This window comes from Dendrobates tinctorius, unplaced genomic scaffold (genome assembly GCF_039654945.1).
Source record: "Dendrobates tinctorius isolate UK_male_01 unplaced genomic scaffold, ASM3965494v1 ptg000143l, whole genome shotgun sequence".
In the NCBI taxonomy this organism is placed as follows: Eukaryota; Metazoa; Chordata; class Amphibia; order Anura; family Dendrobatidae; genus Dendrobates; species Dendrobates tinctorius.
Genome location: NW_027361810.1, coordinates 12,391,231 through 12,415,769, shown reverse-complemented (window position 1 = coordinate 12,415,769; position 24,539 = coordinate 12,391,231). Strand labels below are relative to the sequence as shown.

Sequence of the window (24,539 nt, the reverse complement as noted above, 5' to 3'; positions counted from 1 at the left end):
TTAGCTGCGAAAACGCGAAAAATAAGCATCCCATGCATTCCTATGGGATTCGGCAATGCTGTGCTAATGCTGCGGTTTTTACCGCGGCGGAATCGCTTCACGGTAAAAAACGCAGCATGCTCATTAATTTGCGGAATTGCGGCGATCCCGCACCCATAGGAATGCATTGTTCTGCTTACTTCCCGCATGTGGCTGTGCCCACCATGCGGAAAGTAAGCAGAACAATTGCGGATGGTACCCACGGTCCGGAGGAGAGGAGACTGTCCTTCGGGCTTTGGGTACCATATCCCTGTAAAAAATAGAATTTAAAATAAAAAATATTGTTATTCTTACCTTCCGGCGTCCCGCGCAGCCTTCCCGCCTCTCTCCACGCTCCCGTTCCCAGTAAGCCTTTGCGAAAATGCCCGTGATGGCGTCCGTTCTCGCGGGATCGCGAAGTCTCGCGGTCATTCGTGCGACGTCATTGCGAATGACCGCGAGACATCGCGATCCCACAAGAACGGACGTCATTGCGGGCATTTTCGCAAAGGATTACTGGGAACGGATGCGCGGGACGTCGAAAGGTAAGAATAACACCATTCTATCTTTTACTACTGATGCTGCATAGGCGGCCTCAGTAGTAAAACGTTGGTCACACTCGTCAAACACTGTGTTTGACGAGTGTGACCAACCTGTCAATCAGTTCTCCAAGCGATGCTACAGATCGCTTGGAAAACGCTAGCATTTTGCAAGCTAAATACGCTTGCAAAATGCTAGTTTTTCCGCGGGAAAATCGCGGGAATTTAAAATGCGATTTTCCCGTGGAATGGAATTCCGGAATTCTCACGGTAATTTCCACGAGAGTTCCGGTATGTGTGCACTTAGCCTTACGTGTTCCTCTGGGAAATTAAATATGCAAATTGCCTCTTCAGAGAGGAAGAGGACTTGAACTGTAGTGCCACCTATTGGAAGTTATAAGTGATATTTTGAAAAAAAGATTTGGAAAACAAATGCAGAAAATAACTCCACTCTAATCCAAGGGCTTTGTTGGTCATTGCAGCTCAGCCCCCCCCCCCCCCCCCTCCATTTAGTTGAATGATGAAAAAGCTGCTAAACCAAAGTGAACCCAGTAAAGTTAGTAGCACTTTTTCTTTAAGATATAAGCAGTCCTCTTTTTTCTTTTTAATCCTGGTCAATTTAAATGCAGTCACTGCATCATTTTGATTTCATACTACCGTGATAAAGCTCTTTAAAGACAACAGTGACATCTGCAGCTCATGATGTGCTACTGCACTCATAGATTATAGGGATCCTGTCAAGTCCACAAACGCTATTTACATACAGATGCAAAGGTAATCTGAAGGTAAATAGCATTTAAATTCTGTCTGGGTCAGTGGCAACAGGGAGAAAAATGAAGTTATATCCTCCCTGCAACTAATTGCTTCCAGACATTGGGGCAGTACAGGGAGTGGTTACAGTCACCGCCAGGGATGGACTGGGATTGAAATTCAGCCCTGGCATTTAAAAGCACATAGGCCCGTGTTGTTCCTCTCCTCTGATGCTCCGTCTCAACTGCACCCTGAGGATGTTGATACTGTTAACAGCATAGCAGACAATGCAGCCAACGACTGGACCAGCCTATCTGGCATTTGCCAGAATTGCCAGATGGCCAGTCCAGCTCTGGTCACCACCTACTATATTGTGAGCGTGTCTGTGATCACTCCCCATAGCACTTTGATTGACAACACGTTTTGACATGCGCACGTGCTGCAAAGCAAGTTGCCAATCAAAGTATCGGGGAGGGATCTCAGCACACTCATAGTACACGGTGCAGTGTCTGTGATTGCACGCTGCACCGCTCCAGTGACTGGAAGTAAGCGGCTCAAGGATTCATCAGAGAAAATAACTTTTAAGGAAGTGCAGAGATTGGACTGCAGAGTACGGGGGGGGGGGGGGTAAAGTTATTTTCTCGGATGATGCCTATTGAGACTATGTGAGATCTGGAAGAATGTCTGGAGAATACAAGGTAAATGCTACCATGAGTCCTGTGTCTGCCAAGATTAAAGTATCCTGAGACCATTCATGTTTGGGGAGTTTGCAGATCAGTCACAATTTTGCCTAAGAACACGACCATTATTAAAGAATGGTATCTAAACTTCCACCAGGAACAATCCAGGAGCAATATGGAGATGAACAAGGATTTTTTTCCAGCATGATGGAGACCATGTCGCAAACCAATAGTCATAACTAAGTGGTTTGGTGACTAGAACATTGATACTTATGGTCAGGAAACTCCCCATATCACATCCCATTCAGAACCTGCAGTCAATCCTCATAAAGTGACAAACGAAAACCAAGAAATTGTGATAACCCCAATCTCTGATGAGACAAGAACGGGCAGTCGTTAGTCAGGATTTGGCCCAGAAGCCGATATCCAGCCGTTGAGAAGAGGGGAAGAAGTATGGAGAAATAAGGGGCAGTGTTGGAAATATCAAGGCTTTACAGAAATTTTATGTATTTGTCAATAAAAGTATAAAAACTTATGAAATGTTTATAATTCAGTAACCATAGAAATATCCAACTAAAAGAGTGGAAAAACATAGAAGCCGCAAAATGTAAACGCCAACATTTGTATCAGTCTCAAAACTTTTGGCCACAACTGTACATACTGTATTCTACTCCGCACAGTGTTTATATCTCCTGCCACCGCCAGAGATGATAACAACTGATTGGTGTGGCTGCCGGGGGTCGGACCCCCACTTAATAATTCTATTTAGAATGATAAATGGTTTCCTCACTCCCTGCTGAGACTATATGTACATATTATATGACACATAATAGATAGGTCGTCAATGTTATAAGCACAGACAACCCCCTTAGAGCATCTCTTAGGCTGGAGTCACACCAGCGTATGGCATCCAATGCAAGAGAATAGGATGCGGTATTCTAATGACCCTCGGCTCCTGGTCGGCTGCGACCGTGAGTCGAATGTCAGTGCCACAATCCTCTTGAATGAGAGAATCAGAGCACAGGTGCAGAGGAGACGGAGAAAGTAATTTCTCCATCTCCTCCATGGCCTGGCTTGGCATATATCAGACTGCACTGGGATGACATCCGAGTGCAGTCCGATGTTTCACACGCACCCATAGACATGTATGGGTGCTAGTGAGCCGAGTTTCGCTGCGATTGTTCTCTCATGCTGAATCAGCATGTGAAAAATCACAGATGTGAGCTGCCCCATAGTATAACACTGGGCTGAAGGCTAAGCAATGTTTAGCAGACGGCAGCACTGGAAATCGGGCCGGTCGCAACTGCAAATTGCAGATGCAAATGACTCCCTATGCTCGTTCACATTGCCAACCAAAGAAATACATGGAGAGAAATCGGCCATGTACACTGACACACTGGTTATAATGGCTCTATGTCCGGTCAGATTATCATAGAATCATAGAATCGTAGAGTTGGAAGGGACCTCCTGGGCCATCTGGTCCAACCCCCTGCTCAAAGCAGGATTCGCTAAATCATCCCAGTCAGATGTCTGTCCAGCCTCTGTTTGAAGACTTCCATTGAAGGAGAACTCACCACTTCTCATGGCAGCCTGCTTTACTCATTGATCACTCTGTCAAAAAGTTTTTTCTAATATCTAATCTGTGTCTCCTCCCATTCAGTTTCATCCCATTGCTTCTAGTCTTTCCTTGTGCAAATGAGAATAAAGATGATCCTTCTACAATGTGACAGCCCTTTAGATATATACACTTGTCTGAACTGGCCCTTAATATCAACCTATAATTTTCCAAAAAAAAAGCTTTATATGTTATTAGGGCAGCAAAGTGCTGTTGACTGGAAGGGGCTTGAGTCCTGAGACCACCACCAAACACCACTCGGAAGTACACAACTCCTGCAAAAACACAAGCTCAGAGAAGTGTACGGATTGTTATAATCCAAAGGGGTAAAATTATACACTTACCGGGTCTTGTAAGACAGTGACAGATGTGGCCCCTGATAATCTGCTGCGTGGACTTATACACTCAACTACTCAAGTACAGGCTTACCTGGATACACTAGGCCTCATTTATAAAAACTGACTGTGTGTTGCCCATAGCAACCAATCACAGTGCTGCTTTCATTTGACCAGAGCTGTCTCAAAAATGAAAAATGAGCTGTGATTGGTTGCTATGGACATTAAGGGCAACAGAAAAGGTCTATCAGGTTACAACTATGGAAAACGTGATGTGTTCTACCACTAATGAGGCCATTTTACAGACAGCCCCAGAATATGACACCAGACTGCTATGTCCCCACCACACAAGAGACTTACTGTGCAAAATAAGCACAGGTCACATATGTCAACACGTACACAAGCATGACTAACACAGGAAGAGCAGGTGTATCATCCCTAAAATACATATATACTGATCTATATATACTGTGTACTACCAAGGGTCAAATATGATGGAATACGTAACACGGTATATGACATAGCTGAGACCACCAGTGCCGACCGGATGGCGAAATGTGACCCCCAACATGGCAAATGCATGGTTTGTTACCTCGCTACTCTGGGGGTGTCCATACTGAGGTAGAATTCAGTCGTATAAGGAACCCGGTCTGGGTTTGGACCTCGATGCTGAGACTGGCTGCAGGTCTCAACAGCTTTATATACAGTTATGGCCGAAATTGTTCCAAAAATGAAGTATTTCCCCCAGAAAATTATTGCAATTACACGTTTTGTTATACTCATGTTTATTTCCTTTGTGTGTATTGGAACAACGCAAAAAAAAAAACACAGGAAAAAAGACAAATTGGACATCATTTCACACAAAACCCACAAAAATGGGTCCGACAAAATTGTTGTCATGTTGTGAGAATCATTACACGGGCAAATATTCAAATATTGATCGACTGACATAATGCTCCCTACAGGGGGTATTAGAGAGACAGCTTCCTTCCTTCCTTCTGGTGGAAAGCTCATTTTAATTCCTTTTCCATGGACCATTGCCTGAACTGTACGTCTACCTCCACGGTGCTGTCTCTTCCTAGACTTCTGGACCAAGACGTACCCTGCTCTGTACTGATGATAGGCAAGAACCCCAAAACTCCTGTCTACAGATGGGTGTCTTTTCCTATTAGAGGAGACTATGGTTTGGCTAACATCCTAATCATGTAGCAAGATCCAACACTGACTTATAGAACAGCTACGACTAATAAGGGGGGGACTAGAGAGACAGAACACAATAAAAGTTACCTAGATGATGACTGATTGGGTAAATGGGCTTTATGGCATGACAGGTTTCCAGCAGTCTTTATAACAGCCGCCTGGCATTGGATGCTACAAGTAAACCTGCTGTCACCTGATTCATGCTGTCCAACTCTCAGGCAGCATAAATCAGATCCCAGCTACTCAATTGCAGCCAGGTAGAATATTCTCTGAAACACTGGCGTTTCAGAGAAAATAAACTTTAAAGATCCATTCGGGTCCATAGTCGTATAAGAGACTAGAGTCCGGCACAGCCCCCGGCCGGCTCATTCCAGTGCTGCTGTGGGCGACTGACAGGTCTCTACCTATGTACATATGAGTGAGAAATCTGTCAATCACCCGCAGCGGCGCTGGGAGAAGTCCAGCAATGCCGTACTAAATTCGTTGCCAGCTATGGTCACTGGCTGGATCTTTAAAATGTATTTTCTCTAAACTGGATCTTTAAAAAGAACCTGTCATGTCCCCAAGTGCTATTAACCTTCAAATATGGGGTTAATCTGCAGGTTAATAGCATTCTTAAGCAGTGCGACAGTGTCATTTAAATTCTGTCTACAAGGAGATGTACTTTATTCTTCCCGGTAGCTTCCAGCTTTCAGTCACAGAAGCCTGGGCATTTCTGGGGCATGTGCCGAGCGCGCTGCCCAGGAACTTACATCAGGTGATGTAAGGATATCGCGCCTTCATGTAGCGGAAGCAAAATGGACATACAGTATAATGGAGCCCTATGACAGGGTTTATAACAGAAACGAAATAATAGATATAGACACATAGAATGCATATATATATATATATATGTATTCTATGTGTATATATCTATTCTTCCGTTTCTTTATTAAACCTGTCAGGGTGAGTTTACTGTATAGCACACTGAATTGCCGGCTTTTCTAAAAGACACCGGGTGCGTATTTCTCGCAAGTCACATGTGTGGTCCGTGTGTAATCCGTATTTTTTGCGCACCCATAGACTTGCATTGGCGTATTACAGGAGTAAGACACTAAACTGTCCTTACAACTATTTTGGCACTTCAGACACAATAGTACACATAGGGATAAGAAGAATTTACTAATTATCCCAAAAAGAAGCGAACCAGCTAACCATATTAATAAAAATATTATTATTTTTTTTTTTTTTAAATATCAAATACACCAATTTTCATAAAAAATTGCAGACTACATAATACTTAACCAATAACTTCCCGGAAGAAGCTAGAGGGCGAAACGCGCGTCGGGGCGCGGGGATTCCTGCACAGGACCATTTATCTCTGCATGATCGGTCTAAGGTAATTATTAGCCTGGTGATTTCTTTACTATGTTATCCTATTGGTGACAAGCTCTTTCCTGCCTATGCCATATTGGTGCTTTATTATTGTGGGGATTTATCCCTTCCCGATGGTTCTATATGGTACTGATACTGTGTCTCACGTCTGCAATTATACAAGGTGTTTGTACCTTAAATTCTAATACACAGAGTGAGACATATAATTATATATTATAAACGTCGGAGACGCCCTATAACGACAAGGCTAGATTGTTTTTTTGTTTGGGAGAGCTATAATATTGGATTTTTGTCATTTATTATGCAGGGATATTATGATTATTCATAGAAGAATATTTGTCTGTATTTATGGCCTGTGCATTTTCCCCGTTGGGGTATGTTATTGGTTAAGTATTATGTAGTCTGCAATTTTTTATGAAAATTGGTGTATTTGATATTTAAAAAAAAAAAATAATATTTTTATTAATATGGTTAGCTGGTTCGCTTCTTTTTGGGATAATTAGTAAATTCTTCTTATCCCTATGTGTAGTGTTACAGGAGTAGTACGCTGACAATCGCAGCATGCTGCGATTGGCACGGACCATAGAGTACAGACGAGAAATATACGGCTGTTGGGAGCAAACCCATAGAGAATCATTGGTCCGTGTGTAATGCGTGCTTTTAACGCCTCTCACTTGTCCGTATTCCTCGCCAGTGTGACCCCGGCCTTAGGTGGAGAAAACATACCTCCCTGACTCAATAGAGGTATGGTGGGAAATTTATAAAAGTGATTATTTCAGCGTTCATAGGGATAATAAACATAACATCCACCTTCACAGAATGCAGCCTTAGTGCTGCTGAAGGTGGCTCTTTTACTTTAATAGGCCCTGGGGGGGTGACAGGTTCCCTTTAAAAAAATGTTTTAACACTGCAATATTTAAAAAAAAAAAGCATACCGGGTTATAATCCGGCAGCCAGTCTCTGATTCATGCTCCCTGTGGTTTGGGCAGCATGCATCAGGTGACAGGTACCCTTTAGAGTATGTGCACACGCTGCGGAATCTGCTGCGGATTCATCTGCGTGGATTTTGCAAAATCCGCAGATAAATCCGCAGGTCAAAAGACCTGCAGTTTATCTGCAGATTATCCTGCGGTTTGGCCCTGCGGTTTCACCATCTCCACAATGGTGGAGATAGGAAACAACTGCGGAATCCGCAGAAAGAATTAACATGTCAATTCTTTCTGTGGTTTAGAAACTGCAGGTAATCCGCGCGGAAAATTCTGCAGCGTCTGCACAGCGGTTTCCATTTCCCATAGGGAATATTGGTACAAATCCAAATCCCCTGCGGATCCGCAGCAGAATCCGCTGCGTGTGCACACACCCTTAAACATCTATGTACCATTGCTTTTCAGATTAATATTAATAATCAACAAGCATCGTACATCTCAAACACTTTGAACACCAAAAGTTTCTTTAATATTTGACTTTCTAGAAATTTCTGTCCCAGAACTAGAAGGCTGAGCACAAATTACGAGATTCCTGGCATATTTTGCATCAGCATTTCATCTTGAGCTGTCGTTCATCTGTACAACCTTATTAGGATATTTGTACGCAGAGGCGTATCTAGGCTTTCTGGCACCCGGGGCAAGAATTTGTTTCGGCGCCCCCCCCCCCCCAAGTACATATGCGACTTGCACACTTAGCCATGTACCCACGAGCTGCTCTCCCTAATGCTCTCAATGTTCAGTAAAAAACTGAAAGCAGGAAAGAGAAGCTCGTTGTCACAAGACCAGAACTGTGAAAATCGCATATGAGTGACGTGTCCGTGTGATGAGTACTGGAACCTGCAGAGCTGAATCCTGACATTGCAGCTTCTGAATTCTCACAACGAATGCACTGCACACTTTTAGGATTCTCCCTTGCCGATGTACAGTCATGTCAGCACAAGTATGTGATTTATATACTTCTGGCCACATTCCGACTAGACGTGCCCAGCCTCGCTCCGTTCATTTTCATTGAGTGAGGCCACACACGTCTAGTCAGCATGTGACCGCATGTATGACATAGACATATAAGAGGTTTTTTTTTTTTTTATTTGAGCTGTAGTTTTGAGTGACACCATTCCGCTTGTCATACATTGCACTAAGGATTGGGAAAAAAAATTCCAAGTTCAGTAAAATTATATAAAAAAAGCGCAATTCCTCAAGACTGTTAAACCGTATGGCAAAAAATAGCCTGTTGACATGATTCTCCAGGTCAGCACAATTATGGCAATATCACGCTTGCATTGTTTATTGATTTTTTTTCTTTTAGGTACTGAAGAAAAATTTAGAAACTTGTAAAAACAAAATTGGGATTTTTTTTTACCCCATTTTCTGAGACTCATCACGTTTTTATTTTTCTGTCCATAGAGCTGTATGAGAGCTTATTTTTCTATTTCAACATGACATTTTAATAGAAAACAGTTTAGGTTATGCAAGACATTGAAATAATTTTTTTTTGCATTTTTTTAAGGAGGGTATAGGAACCAAAAAATCACATTTCTGGTGTTTTTGATTTTTTTTTCTTTATAGAGTTTGCCATGTGGATTAATTAATTTTAGATTTTGATAGACTGGACTTTTATCAATGTGTCGATACCAAATACATTTATTTATTTTTTAAAATTATTTATTTATTTTAAAAGTTGAGTGATTTGACTTTTTGTATTTTTAAATAACTTACCTTGGGGGATCTGCACCCGCGATTATCTAATATTCCCATTATCTGACAGCAAGCAGAGATCTTAACACAAAGTAAGAAAAACCTGTTATTCTCCTATGTTTGTTTATAAGTGAAAGCCACAAATGAGCAATGGCCACATAATATTTGTGATAGATAGATAGATAGATAGACAATAGCTAGATAGATAATAGATAGAATGATTGAAAGATAGATAGACAATAGATAGATAATAGATAGATAGATAATAGATAGATAGATAATAGATAGAATGATTGATTGATAGATAGATAGATAGACAATAGATAGATAGATAGATAGATAATAGATAGAATGATTGATAGATAATAGATAGATAGATAGATAATAGATAGAATGATTGATAGATAATAGATAGATAGATAGATAGATAGACAATAGATAGACAGACGATAGATAGATAGATAGATAGATAGATAATAGATAGATAATAGATAGAATGATTGATTGATATATATTAGATAGATAGATAGATAATAGATAGAATGATTGATAGATAATAGATAGATAGATAATAGATAGAATGATTGATAGACAATAGATAGATAGACAATAGATATATAGATAATAGATAGATAATAGATAGACAATAGATAGATAGATAATAGATAGATAGATAGATAGACAGACAATAGATAGATAGATAGATAGATAGATAGATAGATAGATACAGTGGCGTATCTAGGGGGGGCAGCCGGGGCAGTTGCCCCGGGCGCAGCCAGCAGGGGGGCGCAGTTGGGCCGCCTAATGCAGCGGTTCGCAGTGTCCTCCCTGGCGGCTGCGTTCTGCCGCCCCCGCCTGAGAGTCGGCGGTTCTCTGTGTCAGCTGTCAAGCTGACAGCCGGCACAGAGAAGGTGCGTGTGCCGGCTCCCAGGGAGCAATTGTACTGGCGTCTATACAGACGCCAGTACAATTGAAGCTCTGACCGCTGGGCCAGAGCGACGTCAGCATCGTGATCAGGTCATGTGATCACGCTGCTGACGTCGCTCTGGCCCGGCGGTCAGAGCTTCAATTGGGAGATGGGAGATGAGGGGGAGTTAATGAGTGGAGATGGGGGGGATTTGTAGAGGGGATGGCGGTTAATGTGTGGGGGTATTTAGAGTGGGGATGGGGTTAATGAGTGGGGATGGGGGTTAATGTGTGTGGGGGTTAATGAGTGGGGATGCCATGGGGTTAATGTGTGGGGGGATTTGGAGTGGAGATGGGGGTTATTTAATGTGATGGGGGTTAATGAGTGGGGGGGTTAATGAATGGGGATGGGGATTAATGTGTGGGGGCGTCAATGAGTGGGGATGGGGGTTAATGTGTGTGGGGGTATTTGGAGTGCAGATGGTTATTTAATGTGTGGGGGGATTTGGAGTGGTGATGGGGTTAATGAGTGGGGACTGGGTTAATGTGCGCGGGGGTTAATGAATGGGGATGGGGGTTAATGTATGGGGCGTTAATGAGTGGGGTTGGGGTTAATGTGTGGGGGGATTTGGAGTGGGGGTGGGGGGATTTGGAGTGCTGATGGGGGTTAATGAGTGGGGATTGGGTTAATGTGTGGGGGGGATTTGGAGTGGGGATGGGGGGTTATTTAATGTGTGGGGGGGATTTGGAATGGGGATGGGGGTACTTAATGTGTGTGGGGGATTGGGGATGGGGGGATTTAATGTGTGGGGAGATTTGAGGACACAAAATAAAGAGTATGTATGAGGAAACAGTATGGGGGATTGGTGCAGACAGTATGGGGAGCGAATGGGTTAATGTATGTGGATGGACACAGTATGGGGAGTCAGGGGTATGTGTGAGCAGACAGTATAGAGAGTGAGGGGGTAAATATATGAGGAGACAGTATGGTGAACAGGGGGGATGCAAGAGGGGAATAGTGTGAGGTGACAGTATATTGCAGATATTTTTATTTAGGGGCATTATAATGACACTTCTATCTTTAAGGATGTCGTGTGGAGATTTTCTGCAGAAGACCGGAGAAGATGGACGTCTACAGAGACGAGATGTGGATGAGAAAACTCATCATGGGGTCTAGAAGAAAAGGTGACTGACTGCAGAGACGACGTCATCTATAAGGTACCTGGATGTAAATGTTATTTGTGATACGGACTAATTATCATGTTTTTATTTGTTAGGAACATTAAAGGGGTTGTCCAGGTTTGTGCTGAGTCTGCAGTCATTCTATGTGACTGCAGACTTCTGAATTCTCACAGTGCGCACTGAACGCTGTCAGGATTCTCTCGTGCCGGTAATTTACATACATGCGGTCACATGCTGACTAGACATGTGTGGCCTCACTCAATGAAAATGAACAGAGCGAGGCCGGGCACGTCTAGTTGGAATGTGGCCAGAAGTATATAAATCACATACTTGTGCTGACATGACTGTACATCAGCAAGGGAGAATCCTAAAAGTGTGCAGTGCATTCGTTGTGAGAATTCAGAAGCTGCAACGTCAGGATTCAGCTCTGCAGGTTCCAGTAGTCATCACACAGACACTTCACTCATATGCGATTTTCATAGGTATGGTCCTGTGACAATGAGCTTCTCTTCCTGCTTCTCTCAGTTTTTTACTGAACATTGAGAGCATTAGGAAGAGCAGCTCGTGGGTACATGGCTAAGTGTGCAAGTCGCATATGTACGCGGGGGGGGGGGGGGGGGGGCGCCGAACCGAATTCTTGCCCCGGGTGCCAGAAAGCCTAGATACACCCAGTGGCGTATCTAGGGGGGGGCAGCCGGGGCAGTTGCCCCGGGCGCAGCCAGCAGGGGGGCGCAGTCGGGCCGCCTAATGCAGCGGTCCGCAGTGTCCTCCCTGGCGGCTGCGTTCTGCCGCCCTCCGCCTGAGAGTCGGCGGTTCTCTGTGTCAGCTGTCAAGCTGACAGCCGGCGCAGAGAAGGAGGCCGTGCCGGCTCCCAGGGAGCAATTGTACTGGCGTCTATACAGACGCCTGTACAATTGAAGCTCTGACTGCCGGGCCAGAGCGACGTCAGCAGCGTGATCAGGTCATGTGATCACGCTGCTGACGTCACTCCCCGGCGCCCAAAGCAAACGCTGGTGGTAAGTGTGCTCCACTGTGGAGCTGAAGAACCCTGAAGATGGGAGATGAGGGGGAGTTAATGAGTGGAGATGGGGGGGATTTGTAGAGGGGATGGCGGTTAATGTGTGGGGGTATTTAGAGTGGGGATGGGGGTTAATGAGTGGAGATGGGGGTTAATGTGTGTGGGGGTTAATGAGTGGGGATGCCATGGGGTTAATGTGTGGGGGGATTTGGAGTGGAGATGGGGGTTATTTAATGTGATGGGGGTTAATGAGTGGGGGGGTTAATGAATGGGGATGGGGATTAATGTGTGGGGGCGTCAATGAGTGGGGATGGGGGTTAATGTGTGTGGGGGTATTTGGAGTGCAGATGGTTATTTAATGTGTGGGGGGATTTGGAGTGGTGATGGGGTTAATGAGTGGGGATTGGGTTAATGTGCGTGGGGGTTAATGAATGGGGATGGGGGTTAATGTATGGGGGCGTTAATGAGTGGGGTTGGGGTTAATGTGTGGGGGGATTTGGAGTGGGGGTGGGGGGATTTGGAGTGCTGATGGGGGTTAATGAGTGGGGATTGGGTTAATGTGTGGGGGGATTTGGAGTGGGGATGGGGGGTTATTTAATGTGTGGGGGGATTTGGAATGGGGATGGGGGTACTTAATGTGTGTGGGGGATTGGGGATGGGGGGATTTAATGTGTGGGGAGATTTGAGGACACAAAATAAAGAGTATGTATGAGGAAACAGTATGGGGGATTGGTGCAGACAGTATGGGGAGCGAATGGGTTAATGTATGTGGATGGACACAGTATGGGGAGTCAGGGGTATGTGTGAGCAGACAGTATAGAGAGTGAGGGGGTAAATATATGAGGAGACAGTATGGTGAACAGGTGGGATGCTAGAGGGGAATAGTGTGAGGTGACAGTATATTGCAGATATTTTTATTTAGGGGCATTATAATGACACTTCTATCTTTAAGGGCGTCGTGTGGAGATTTGCTGCAGAAGACCGGAGAAGATGGAAGTCTACAGAGACGAGATGTGGATGAGAAAACTCATCATGGGGTCTAGAAGAAAATGTGACTGACTGCAGAGACGACGTCATCTATAAGGTACCTGGATGTAGATATTATTTGTGATACTGACTAATTCTCATGTTTTTATTTGTTAGGAACATTACAGGGGTTGTCCAGGTTTGTGCTGAGTCTGCAGTCATTCTATGTGACTGCAGACTTCTGAATTCTCACAGTGCTCACTGAACGCTGTCAGGATTCTCTCGTGCCGGTAATTTACATACATGCGGTCACATGCTGACTAGACATGTGTGGCCTCACTCAATCAAAATGAACGGAGCGAGGCCGGGCACGTCTAGTCGGAATGTGGCCAGAAGTATATAAATCACATACTTGTGCTGACATGACTGTACATCGGCAAGGGAGAATCCTAAAAGTGTGCAGTGCATTCGTTGTGAGAATTCAGAAGCTGCAGTGTCAGGATTCAGCTCTGCAGGTTCCAGGAGTCATCACATGGACACTTCACTCATATGCGACTCTCATACTTATGGTCCTGTGACAACGAGCTTCTCTTTCTGCTTCTCTCAGTTTTTTACTGAACACTGAGAGCATTAGGAAGAGCAGCTCGTGGGTACATGGCTAAGTGTGCAAGTCGCATATGTACGTGGGGGGGGGGGGGCGCCGAACCGAATTCTTGCCCCGGGTGCCAGAAAGCCTAGATACGCCTCTGGATAGATAGATAGATAGATAGATAGACAATAGATAGATAGATAGATAGATAGATAGATAGACAATATATAGATAGATAAATAGATAGATAGACAATAGATAGATAGATAGATAGATAGATAGATAGATAGACAATAGATAGATAGATAGATAGATAGATAGATAGATAGATAGATAGACAATAGATAGATAGATAGATAGATAGACAATAGATAGATAGATAGATAGATAGATAGATAGATAGATAGATAGATAGATAGACAATAGATAGATAGATAGACAATAGATAGATAGATAGATAGATGATAGATATTATTAGATATTATAACCCTGGACATTATAAGTCTTCTGCACCTTTCATCGTTCTCTTCTGCTGCATTCATGCCCCGCCCTCTTCCCCAGCTCATCCAATCAAACCGCGGAATGTGAGGCCTAGAGGCGGAGACGAGAGCTGATTGGTTGTCACGCTCCAAACTCTCGTCTGGTATTTTCTGGACGTTTCTCCTCAGCTGACGGTGACGTCACAGGCGAACTGATATAACATCAACAGGACGGAGCGCGACCGAGACCGGGGAGAAATAACAGGAGACGGAAAGTGAGTGTGACCGGGAGAAGGAGGGGGGGACGCGGTGACGTCATGTGGGATAAGCGGGGGGGTGACACTGGCGAGTTGTTATAGGAAGGGGTTAATAGGGGCTGATATAATATGACTGGTCAGAAGAGGAAGATCCCAGCTCCTGGGGAGTGAGGGGTTAATAGGGGCGGATACAATGCAGCAGTGTCCTGGTGGGTCGGGGGCTCCTCTTCACCAGCTCCCCCGGGTGATGTGGACGGAGCAGGTGGTGGCCAGGCTTCTCTCAGCAGGATTGGGGTTTTGGTTTCTCGCTGTCGTCGCCCCTACATGTGACATCGTGCGATCATCGGATCTGACCATTTCCTTTGTTGCCGCATTGCGATTCACAGCGACTGCGATTCCGGGTCAAACATTGGATTTTCTGTCGCTGGCCGTAACTGCCGGTGACGCGCGGCTGTCGCGGACTGATGCGAGTGGCGAGCGCCTGTGACTTGTCCGCCATTGGAGATTGTTTTACAGGAAAGTCGCAGCTGTAAAATCTTCGCACTATGGCAAGTGGCAGATATGATATTGTTGGAGCGTTACACAGGACACGACCCGCTGCGCAGCCGCGCTCCATTCTCAGACAAGTCGCGAGACTAAAAACATTCATGCAAACTTGTCTGCAGCTACTTCAGAGCTGAAATTTTGCCTTACAAAAGAAAAATGGCGAAATTGCAGGCCAGTCCCATGAGACTTGTGCTGAAATCTGTGACAACTGGGTGGGTCGGGTGCGATTTGTGACCGGCGACAGAATATTCAGCACATTTGGGAAACTGTCGCAGTCGCGGAAGGTCGATAAACTGCAATGTGACACCGCAAGGAATCATTGGATGCAGCGCCATAAGTTTGACTCCGCGGTCTCGATGCCGCCAGACACCCGTGGGGCCCGAGCCTTATAGGTGCTGACACTCGGATGATACAGCAACTCTCGTATAACGTGATACTGGAGTACACTGGGAGGAGGTATGGAACGTACTGGGGGTAACGACGAGATATTAGTATACGGTATCAGGAGTGAACACGCTGGGTAGGGCCAGAAATGGAGTCCTGCCAGTAAAGGGTTAATAGGTACTGATACAATGTAACAAGTGCAGTTGCTTTATCTGCTGTGGGTCAGAGAAATAAATGTCTCCAGTGAGGGATGATGTCATACTGGTGAGCAGCTGGGATTAGCAGACTGTCCCATAATCTGCATGGGGAGATTAGCCTTAACGTGGGCAGAATGCCTCTTACAGAGCTGAGGGTGTGTGGGGGGGGGGTGTAGGGGGTACGTATGTAGATCACATACCGTCAATGAGAATCCAGCTGGCATCATCCTGGGCATCTCTCCTTCTTCTTTAGGAACTTGTAGGAACCAAGGGGCAGAAGGACAGCTGGGCAATGGCCTGACCCTGGATTAGTATCAGCGGATTCTCCTTACATTCCACGTCTTATTCCCACCACAGCTGCTACAAAATATCCCAGTCCTGTGTCTTCTGGTATTAAGAGACCTTGAGAAGAGGGTAAGTGAAAGGCGCTGTGTGCGACGCTGCTCTCCAAACATGTAATGTAACAGGATGTACGATAAAGTGGTAACCTATAATATATAACGCGATGCAGTATAATAGACTCTGATAAGGGTTATTGTGTAACGTAGCAGCATGTAATATCACTTAATGCAGAGTCTTGCCTCGAGTTGTCTGGGAAAATTTACCACCAAAAAATGTGACGTCACATAATATATGTGATGTAATAAAATGCTGTAAAGATAATCTACTATGTGATACACCATATAATAATAACAACAGCAGAGTTGTTTATTATGAGGCTCTGCAGCAGCTGACGTCTGTACTATGAGGTTCTGGAGCATCCGAGGGGTGTGCTATGTGTGTGTTATGAGGTTCTGCAGCAGCCGAGGTGTACTATGAGCTTATAATGTCAGTAAAGCATTTGTACAGTCTGACACTGCCTCCTCATTCTGGTAATGACCTTTCCCACAATGCGCGCCCTTATTTTGTGCCTCGTTCACCGTAGTGACATTGTCTGTCAGCACTTTCCTGTACATATGGCACTTCTTTTCCCTACAGCAGGGAAAACACTGCAGGGATCCCTGCTTTTACTCTCATTTTCTTTTCATAGTGGACATATTTGGTAAAAAAATATGTTTCCAAGCTGCTCCTGAGTGCGCGAGGTGGGGGAGGGGGCGATGACTGGATCAGGAATCTACATTAGTTCATGTTCTATGTTATATGTATTGCCACTTGTACATCACGTCTGAAAGGAGCATCTCCAGGAAGCCGGCAACACCGCTGAGATATCCGACATATTGTAGCCTCTGTTCATCCGCCACCAAGTGACTCTCCTGGGCGCTCTGCCTGTACAGGGGACACTATGTTCAAAGCATCAGGGCTGGATTTATAAGGTTGTCCAAGCTCAGAAAAAAAGAGGGAAGAAAATGGTTAAAAAAAAACCAAAAAAACTGTACTTAAAATATCCACTCCTGTGCCGGTTATCTGTGAGTTCTCTGCTGGTCTCCACCAACGTTCCTGCATTGATGACATCATGTACATCCTTGTGATTACTATGTCCAGTCGTTGGCCTCGGTGATCTTGTTATGTCTTCCAGCTGATGCCAGTGATTGGCTGCAGTGGTCACATGGATTGATGACATAGCAATGCTATAGGAAAAAAAAGTCAGGCCACTGAATCGGCATCTGATTTATCGAGTTTATTTCCTTTAGCAGTTTCCTCCCACTAGTCAGTCTTCTGTTATTTTTGGAAACCCCTTTTAAAAGTTGCCATATTTGTTTTCCCCCCAATGTGAAGACGTATTGCTAATTGCTTCACGATTGGTAGAGGTCCGACCACTGTGACCCCTATCAATTCTGAAAATAAAGAGGTTGCAGGGCTGGTCTAGTCCTGTACCCCTTTGGCATCTGTGAAGGGGATACAAAACCTCACCAGCACCCTTAGCCCCTTCATTCTGTGAAATGATGAGGATCTTACAGGTTGGTTACCCCTTCAAGCTATTCCTCTCCACTCCTCCCAGGAGCGTGATCACAAGTCTTCATGAATATGGATATGCTTATGATCATAGAGGAGGTATGCTCTGCTCAGGACCACCGTATATTAGCCATGGTGGCCGCCCGGCAGATTACAGTAGGGTTCTTCAGAATTAACATGGTTACTGTGGCCCCTGGGTGCAGTTTAGGAGATTGTCTGCACCTCGTATGTCAATGAATGTATGTAAATACTCCTTAGGATCACCCTTAAGGGCGCTGGGTCTCCAGGTCAGACGGCCTCTTCCCTTTTCCTTATGGGTTAGGGTTTACTTATGGTTTTCTGCACCTCAATGTAAGCAAAGAAGACTTGGAAAAGGCTAAATGTCATGCCATCCTCCTCTCCAAGAAGGAATTGTTAGAAGGAATTGTGGACATTGGCGCCTAGGGAGGGGTATATTGTAGCATGACCCGGCAGGGGGTGCTATTTTGGATAGCAGTCTTCCAGCTAGTTTCCGTGTGTGTGGGGTGCACATAGTAAGGGGTTTAGATTTATCACATCACCCAGAAAGTCCCAAGTTCCTAATAGCAGTTGGTCTGACTCGTTTGTGTCGATCTGGACTGGCAGACATCCCACAAATAGGCCGTGCCACCAGTGTCACATGCGCCTGGCATCTGAGATATTTCAGATGGATCATGAGCACAGCAAGATTCGAGCGTGGGATATGAAGAGTTAACAGGAATCTCATGCATTTATAATGAAGGATGTAGGGTTGTCAGATGCTTGTGTGTAAATTTCCAGTTCCATGAAACATAATATGAAAGTGACAGTATATTAGAAAACATTGGTCAGTCCCTTTTGTTAGAAATCCCCCTGACCGAGTGTCCTGCTGATGTAACCCTTTGAGATTAACCGCAATTTCCCTGCAGTGCCACCACAGGTGAAAGGAAGTATTACAACTGCTTTTACTCAAGGCAGCAGGCTGCCTATGTAATGTATGAGAGGATCTTTCTAATAGTTAAGGGTCCTTAATGAGACCCCCCCCCTTTTAGAGATTCCCTAAATGAGTGATGGAAAAGGGGTTTTCTAGATTAGACAACAACAGTTAACCCTTGCACAGTGAACGGCTGGACGTGCCACTGTGCAAGAAAAGTGACTGCAGCCAATTGTGAATGATCATTATTGTTTCAACTAATTTGCATATAATCTTATCAGTCAGTGATCTGCTTCTTTCTCCACTTTTGAGCTGCTTTTGCCTCTCACCTCCTTCCTCCAGAACCATTCGCTGTAAAAAGAACAAAACAAAACAAAACAAAAAATGCAACTTATTGAGGGCTATACGGTAGTCACAGCTGCCCATTAAACTGTATGGAGAGGAGTAAGGCGCACAGTGAAACACAGGCAGATAGAAAAATAAAGACTGTGCTACTGCTTTATAGCAAATGTTTTATCTTATCTCAGAGCTGGATTCACAGCTACAATGCTTAGTATTTAAACATAATGCTCTACATGCTGCTATTTCTGCTTCTGAACATGTGCTATATAGAGACAGGGGAGCAGAAATCCCTTGCGTCTGTGTGTGTTGTGTGTGGGAGACCTCATAACAGCTAGTCTCCATCTATTAGTTGAGAGATAAATGAAAATGAGAGACATTGCTGATAGGAAAATTAAGGATACAAGTCATGTGATGGCGAGACATAGTGTTATTCCTCTTGTTCACATACATGACAGCCTATCCTGAGAAGTCACCTGAATAGTTCATTACATGTCCTAGCTGTATATCGTTACATTGTAAGATAAGTGTACCTCTTTAAAGGTGCTGTCCGACCTTGAGCTACAAGTCTACAGTCATTCTGTGTGACTACAGACATGTGAATGCTCTCATCGTGCGCACTGTGAGGATTCTTTGGTGTCGGCCGGCGGGGGGGGGGGGGGGCGGTGGTCATGTGAGCAGAAGTATACGATATGCTTACTCCTGGCCACATTCCGACTAGACTTAGCCATCTAGTCTGAATGTGTCACATATCGCGTATTTGTAGCCACATCACCACCGGAACCGGAGAGTCCTCACTGTGTGCGTAATGTGAGGATTCACAAGTGGAGTCACAGAGTAACTGCAGACTTTTAGCTTAAGACTGGACAACTCCTTTAAGACCGGACAACCCATTTAACTTCTTTCCAAATTTTCTATTGTGGTTCTGGAAATTCAATAGCTTTTACTGCATTGACTCGGTGGGATCTCCAGACACCCAGCTGTAAAGGGAGGTTTCAAGTCACTGACCTGCTACAGTGTCCTTCACAGCCTGGTGGCCAGGAGTATCACGATGCATTGAAAACCTAGAAGTGGATGCGGCAGCATTGTTGGGTCCCCTTCACCTCATTTGCCTTGCATAACGTTTCCCTAAACCCTAACTTTGCAGGGAATTGTAGCCGGTCCCGTTCACTTGAATGAGGTCTTGCTTCAGTTCCCTGCACAGCGGGTGGCCTGGACAAAAAGGGGCAACACTGCTATCATCAGTGCTGAAGCCTTGTTCATGATCAGGATTAGTGGGGATCCCAGAGGTCGTGCACCCAGCGATCAGAAGTGACGGCATGTACGTAAGCAACGATATCTGAGCCGCACAGACGGAGAAAGACGTCTGACTTTTACTGAATGATTTTTATAGAGCGGAGAACTGCAGCTCCATTATTCTCATTGTCGTCCCTGCCGGTAAAAATAGAGTTTGACGTCGTGTTCCTGCGGTCAGGTTTGCATGTTCAGGTATCACCTGCGGCTTCTAGTTTCACTCGTTAATAAGAGAAGAGGGGCACAAGCTGCCAGGTGAGAGTGGCATCGTAATACATCAACATGCCAATCGCACCAGCCATCTCTTATCCCTGCCCCCGACCCTTTTTGCTCCCACTCACTGTTTCCACTTAGGACGGTTATGCTATTCTTAAATAGCTGATAACAGGGAACAATATCAGTATGCCAACATCTCTTACTCATTATCAGCTATTTCCAGCACCAGAAACATAAGGAGTACACATTTTAATAACTGTATCCTTTTAAATTGTCCCTAACACCTGAGTCCTCCAAATTTTATTTTATTTTTTGTTGATGGTTTCAACTTATAAGAAGGGAATGGTATTGTTTTACTGCGCTCACTGTTTCCTGAAATATTATGGCTGCCGGGCGGGATGAGTAGGGGAAGGTCGTAACTTTAGGGGAAATCCGAACATCTGTCATCTACTATTTCTGTATCTGATTCACTGCTGGACATCTATTTACAATGTATCAAAGAAGTATCTGTAACCTCATCCCTTCTACTTTCCAGAGATTTCCTGTCAATCATGGGAGATTATTATGAAATTCTTGGAGTTCCCCGAAACGCCACCCAGGATGATATTAAACGAGCGTAAGTTATTCATCTTCTCGATGATTGGTTGTAATATGAGACCTCATATATTATACATGGAACATTGCCAGACACAGATGCATGAACATTACAAAGGATTACGTATGTCTTATACTTTAATGTTAGAAAGGAAATGGGAAATGCTCCAAGCACATATCTGACCGAGATAAGAATCTACAAGGAAATTACTACCATAATACTGCCTCCTATGTACAAGAATATACCTACTATAATACTGCCCCTATGTACAAGAATATAACCACTATAATACTGCCCCCTATGTACAAACATATAACTACTATAATACTGCTCCTATGTACAAGAATATAACTACTATAATACTGCCCCTGTTGTGAGTTCATTTTCCCCTTCACTACTGAGGCCCGAGGAACTCTCTCTTCTGGTGAAGAAAGGTAGTGAGCCTGATTGTCAGACACCTGGGGCTGATGATGATGACTGGCTGAGTGGAGTTAATGACTGGATATAAGGCTGCCGACGCCCTTCTGGCCTGCGGGTGATTTCTCTGTGGACTTCTAGGAAACCAGTCTGATTCCTGCTCATCTAAAGCTAAGATTTCTGCTTTGCCTTTTTGCATTATTGTTTTGTTTTCCTTGCTTTTCTGGATTCTGCCATTCCCTGCTGGGGTGAGCTGAATCTCCTTTTGCCTGTTGCTCTGTCTTCAGAATATTCCTGAGTACTGACATAGCCTTTTTTGAAGCCTAGCGTCTTCAGGGCCTTTTTACTGTCAGTTTGTTGGCTCTTATTTTCTTAGGTTTTTTCACGGATTGCAGACAGCAGCCTTCCTGTCCTTTCCTATCTAAGCTAGCTTGGGCCCCATCTTTGCTCAGTCTATCTTTCTGTCTGTGTTTTGTTCTTTCTTCTTGCTTCACCGTCATTATATGTGGGGGGCTGCCTTTTGCTTTGGGGTCTGCTCTGGGGCAGTTTCGATTTCCCTTTCTGTCTTTAGGCTATGTAGTCCTCCGGCTGTGATCGAGGGGCCTAGGGCATCGTAGGAGCCCCCCACGGCTACTGCTAGTTGTGTTGATAGGTTCAGGGGTCTGCAATCCGATAGCTGCCAACTTCTCTGGTTTTCTGGACTTAGCTAGCATTTCTATTTTTGCCTCCTACGGTGACTCAATCATAACATGCCCCTATGTATAAGACTATAACTACTATAATACTGCCCCCTATGTACAAGAATATAACTACTATAGTACTGGTCCTATGTACAAGAATATAACTACTATAATACTGCCCCTATGTACAAGAGTATAACTACTATAATACTGCCCCTATGTACAAGAGTATAACTACTATAATACTGCCCCCATGTACAAGAATATAACTACTATAATACTGCCCCCATGTACAAGAATATAACTACTATAATACTGCCCCCTATGTACAAGAATATAACTACTATAATACTGCCCCATATACAAGAATATAACTACTATAATACTGCCCCATGTACAAGAATATAACTACTATAATACTGATCCTATATACAAGAATATAACTACTATAAGGCTGTGTGCCCACGATGCGATATTTAAGCATTTTTGCCGCGATTTTCGGCGCGAAAACGCTGCGAAAACGTTTAAAAATCGTGTACAGAACGCCCCCCATGCATTCCTATGGCATTCTGCACATGCTGTGCTAATGCTGCGCTTTTTTCCGCAGCGGAATCGCATCGCAGAAAAAATCGCAGCATGCTCATTCTTTTGTGCGGAATCGCAAAGAATTGCAGCGATTCCGCACCTGTAGGAATGCATGAGAATCGCTTACTTCCCGCATGTGGCTATGCCCACCATGCGGGAAGTTAAGCGTCTCGTGCGGTTGGTACCCACGGTGTGGAGGAGAGGAGACTGTCCTCCAGGCCCTGGGTACCATACCCCTGTAAAAAAAGGAATAAAAAATCAGGGTATATTTACCTTCCGGCGTCACGCGCTGCATTCCCGCCCTAAGCGTTCCCAGTAATGCCTTGCGGCACGGTCCTGTGATAACGTAGTCTCGCGTGACTCTAGCGGTCTCGCGAGATCGCTATAGTAACGCGAGACCAACGTCATCACAGGTCTCGCAATGCATTACTGGGAACGCTGTGGCCTGGGATGGCAGCGCGGGACGTCGGAAGGTAAATATACCCCGATTTTTCTATTTTTTTTATCATTTTTAACATTTTATCTTTTACTATTGATGCCGCATAGGCAGCCTCAATAGTAGAAAACTGCTCACACTTGTCAAACACTATGTTTGACGAGTGTGACCAACCTGTCAATCACTTTCCAAGCGCTGCTTCAAATCGCTTGGAAAGCGCTTGAGAAAATCGCGGCAAAATCGCGAACAGAATCGCGGTAAAATCGTGGTGAAATCGCGCTGAAAAAAACGCGCGACTTCTGGGAAGGAGTCCGGTTTTTAGTGTGCGTTTTAACACGCAACGTGGGCACATAGCCTAATACTGCTCCTATGTACAAGAATATAACTACTATAATACTGCTCCTATGTACAAGAATATAACTACTATAATACTGCTCCTATGTACAAGAATATAACTACTATAATACTGATCCTATGTACAAGAATATAACTACTATAATACTGCCCCTATGTACAAGAATATAACTACTATAATACTGCTAGTATGTACAAGAATATAACTACTATAATACTGATCCTATATACAAGAATATAACTACTATAATACTGCCCCTATGTACAAGAATATAACTACTATAATACTGCCCCTATGTACAAGAATATAACTACTATAATACTGCTCCTATATACAATAATATAACTACTATAATACTGCCCCTATGTACAAGAATATAACTACTATAATACTGTCCCTATGTACAAGAATATAACTACTGTAGGGATGTGACTCGCTTAGGGGCAGCGGGAGACAAATAGGAGACAGGTTCTTCAACAGTTCATGCGGTTTATTTACGTCATAAACGCACAAGGCAGCATAACACCAAAAAGTAGCCTTTAGCTCAGGCAAAATAACAGAAAATGTCCGTGGTTGAAGACTCAGACCAGGAGTCTCAGCACACATGGGAAGCTTAGTCCTCCCCACACACAACTCCTTGGTTCAGGAGCAGGCCACATTATAAGGCTGTAGCCACACCCACGAACTCAGCAGCTGACTGGTCATATGACTGTGACCTCACCACAGGTCCTTCAAACAACAATAAAAACAATATCTGTTATGCTTTACTTATGCCTTACATTATAGAGACAAGCCATTTATGAGACACATATCTCCCATCGATTACACGACCCTTAGCCCTGCCACATACCTCCCCCCTCTGCCTAAAGCCGTGGGGCTTGGCACTTTCACCTACCAGGCAACGGATTCTGGAGAGGGCATCGGCATTCCCATGTAGCTTCCCGGCCCTATGCTCTACATGGAAGCTGAAGTCTTGTAGGGCTAAGAACCAGCGGGTGACCCTAGCATTCTTGCCCTTTGTTTCCCTCATCCACCTGAGTGGGGCATGGTCGGATATTAACCTAAACTTCCGTCCCACCAGGT

General features: G+C 44.4%; 1 protein-coding gene across 2 annotated transcripts in view; it reads left to right on the top strand.

The window, feature by feature from the left end:
• Positions 1-10,935: 10,935 nt before the first annotated feature.
• The window catches only part of DNAJB2 (DnaJ heat shock protein family (Hsp40) member B2), a 33,458-nt gene continuing 19,854 nt past the window's right edge, over positions 10,936-24,539 (top strand). The window contains exons 1-5 of one of the 2 annotated variants that reach the window (XM_073545467.1): positions 10,936-11,316; positions 13,251-13,382; positions 14,415-14,607; positions 15,970-16,130; positions 20,924-21,004. In XM_073545467.1, coding sequence (XP_073401568.1) covers positions 20,940-21,004 — 65 coding nt within the window. In that variant the 5' untranslated portion in view covers positions 10,936-11,316; positions 13,251-13,382; positions 14,415-14,607; positions 15,970-16,130; positions 20,924-20,939. Of the gene's footprint in view, positions 11,317-13,250; positions 13,383-14,414; positions 14,608-15,969; positions 16,131-20,923; positions 21,005-24,539 lie in introns of those variants that run through there. The other variant, XM_073545468.1, reaches the window with a different exon arrangement.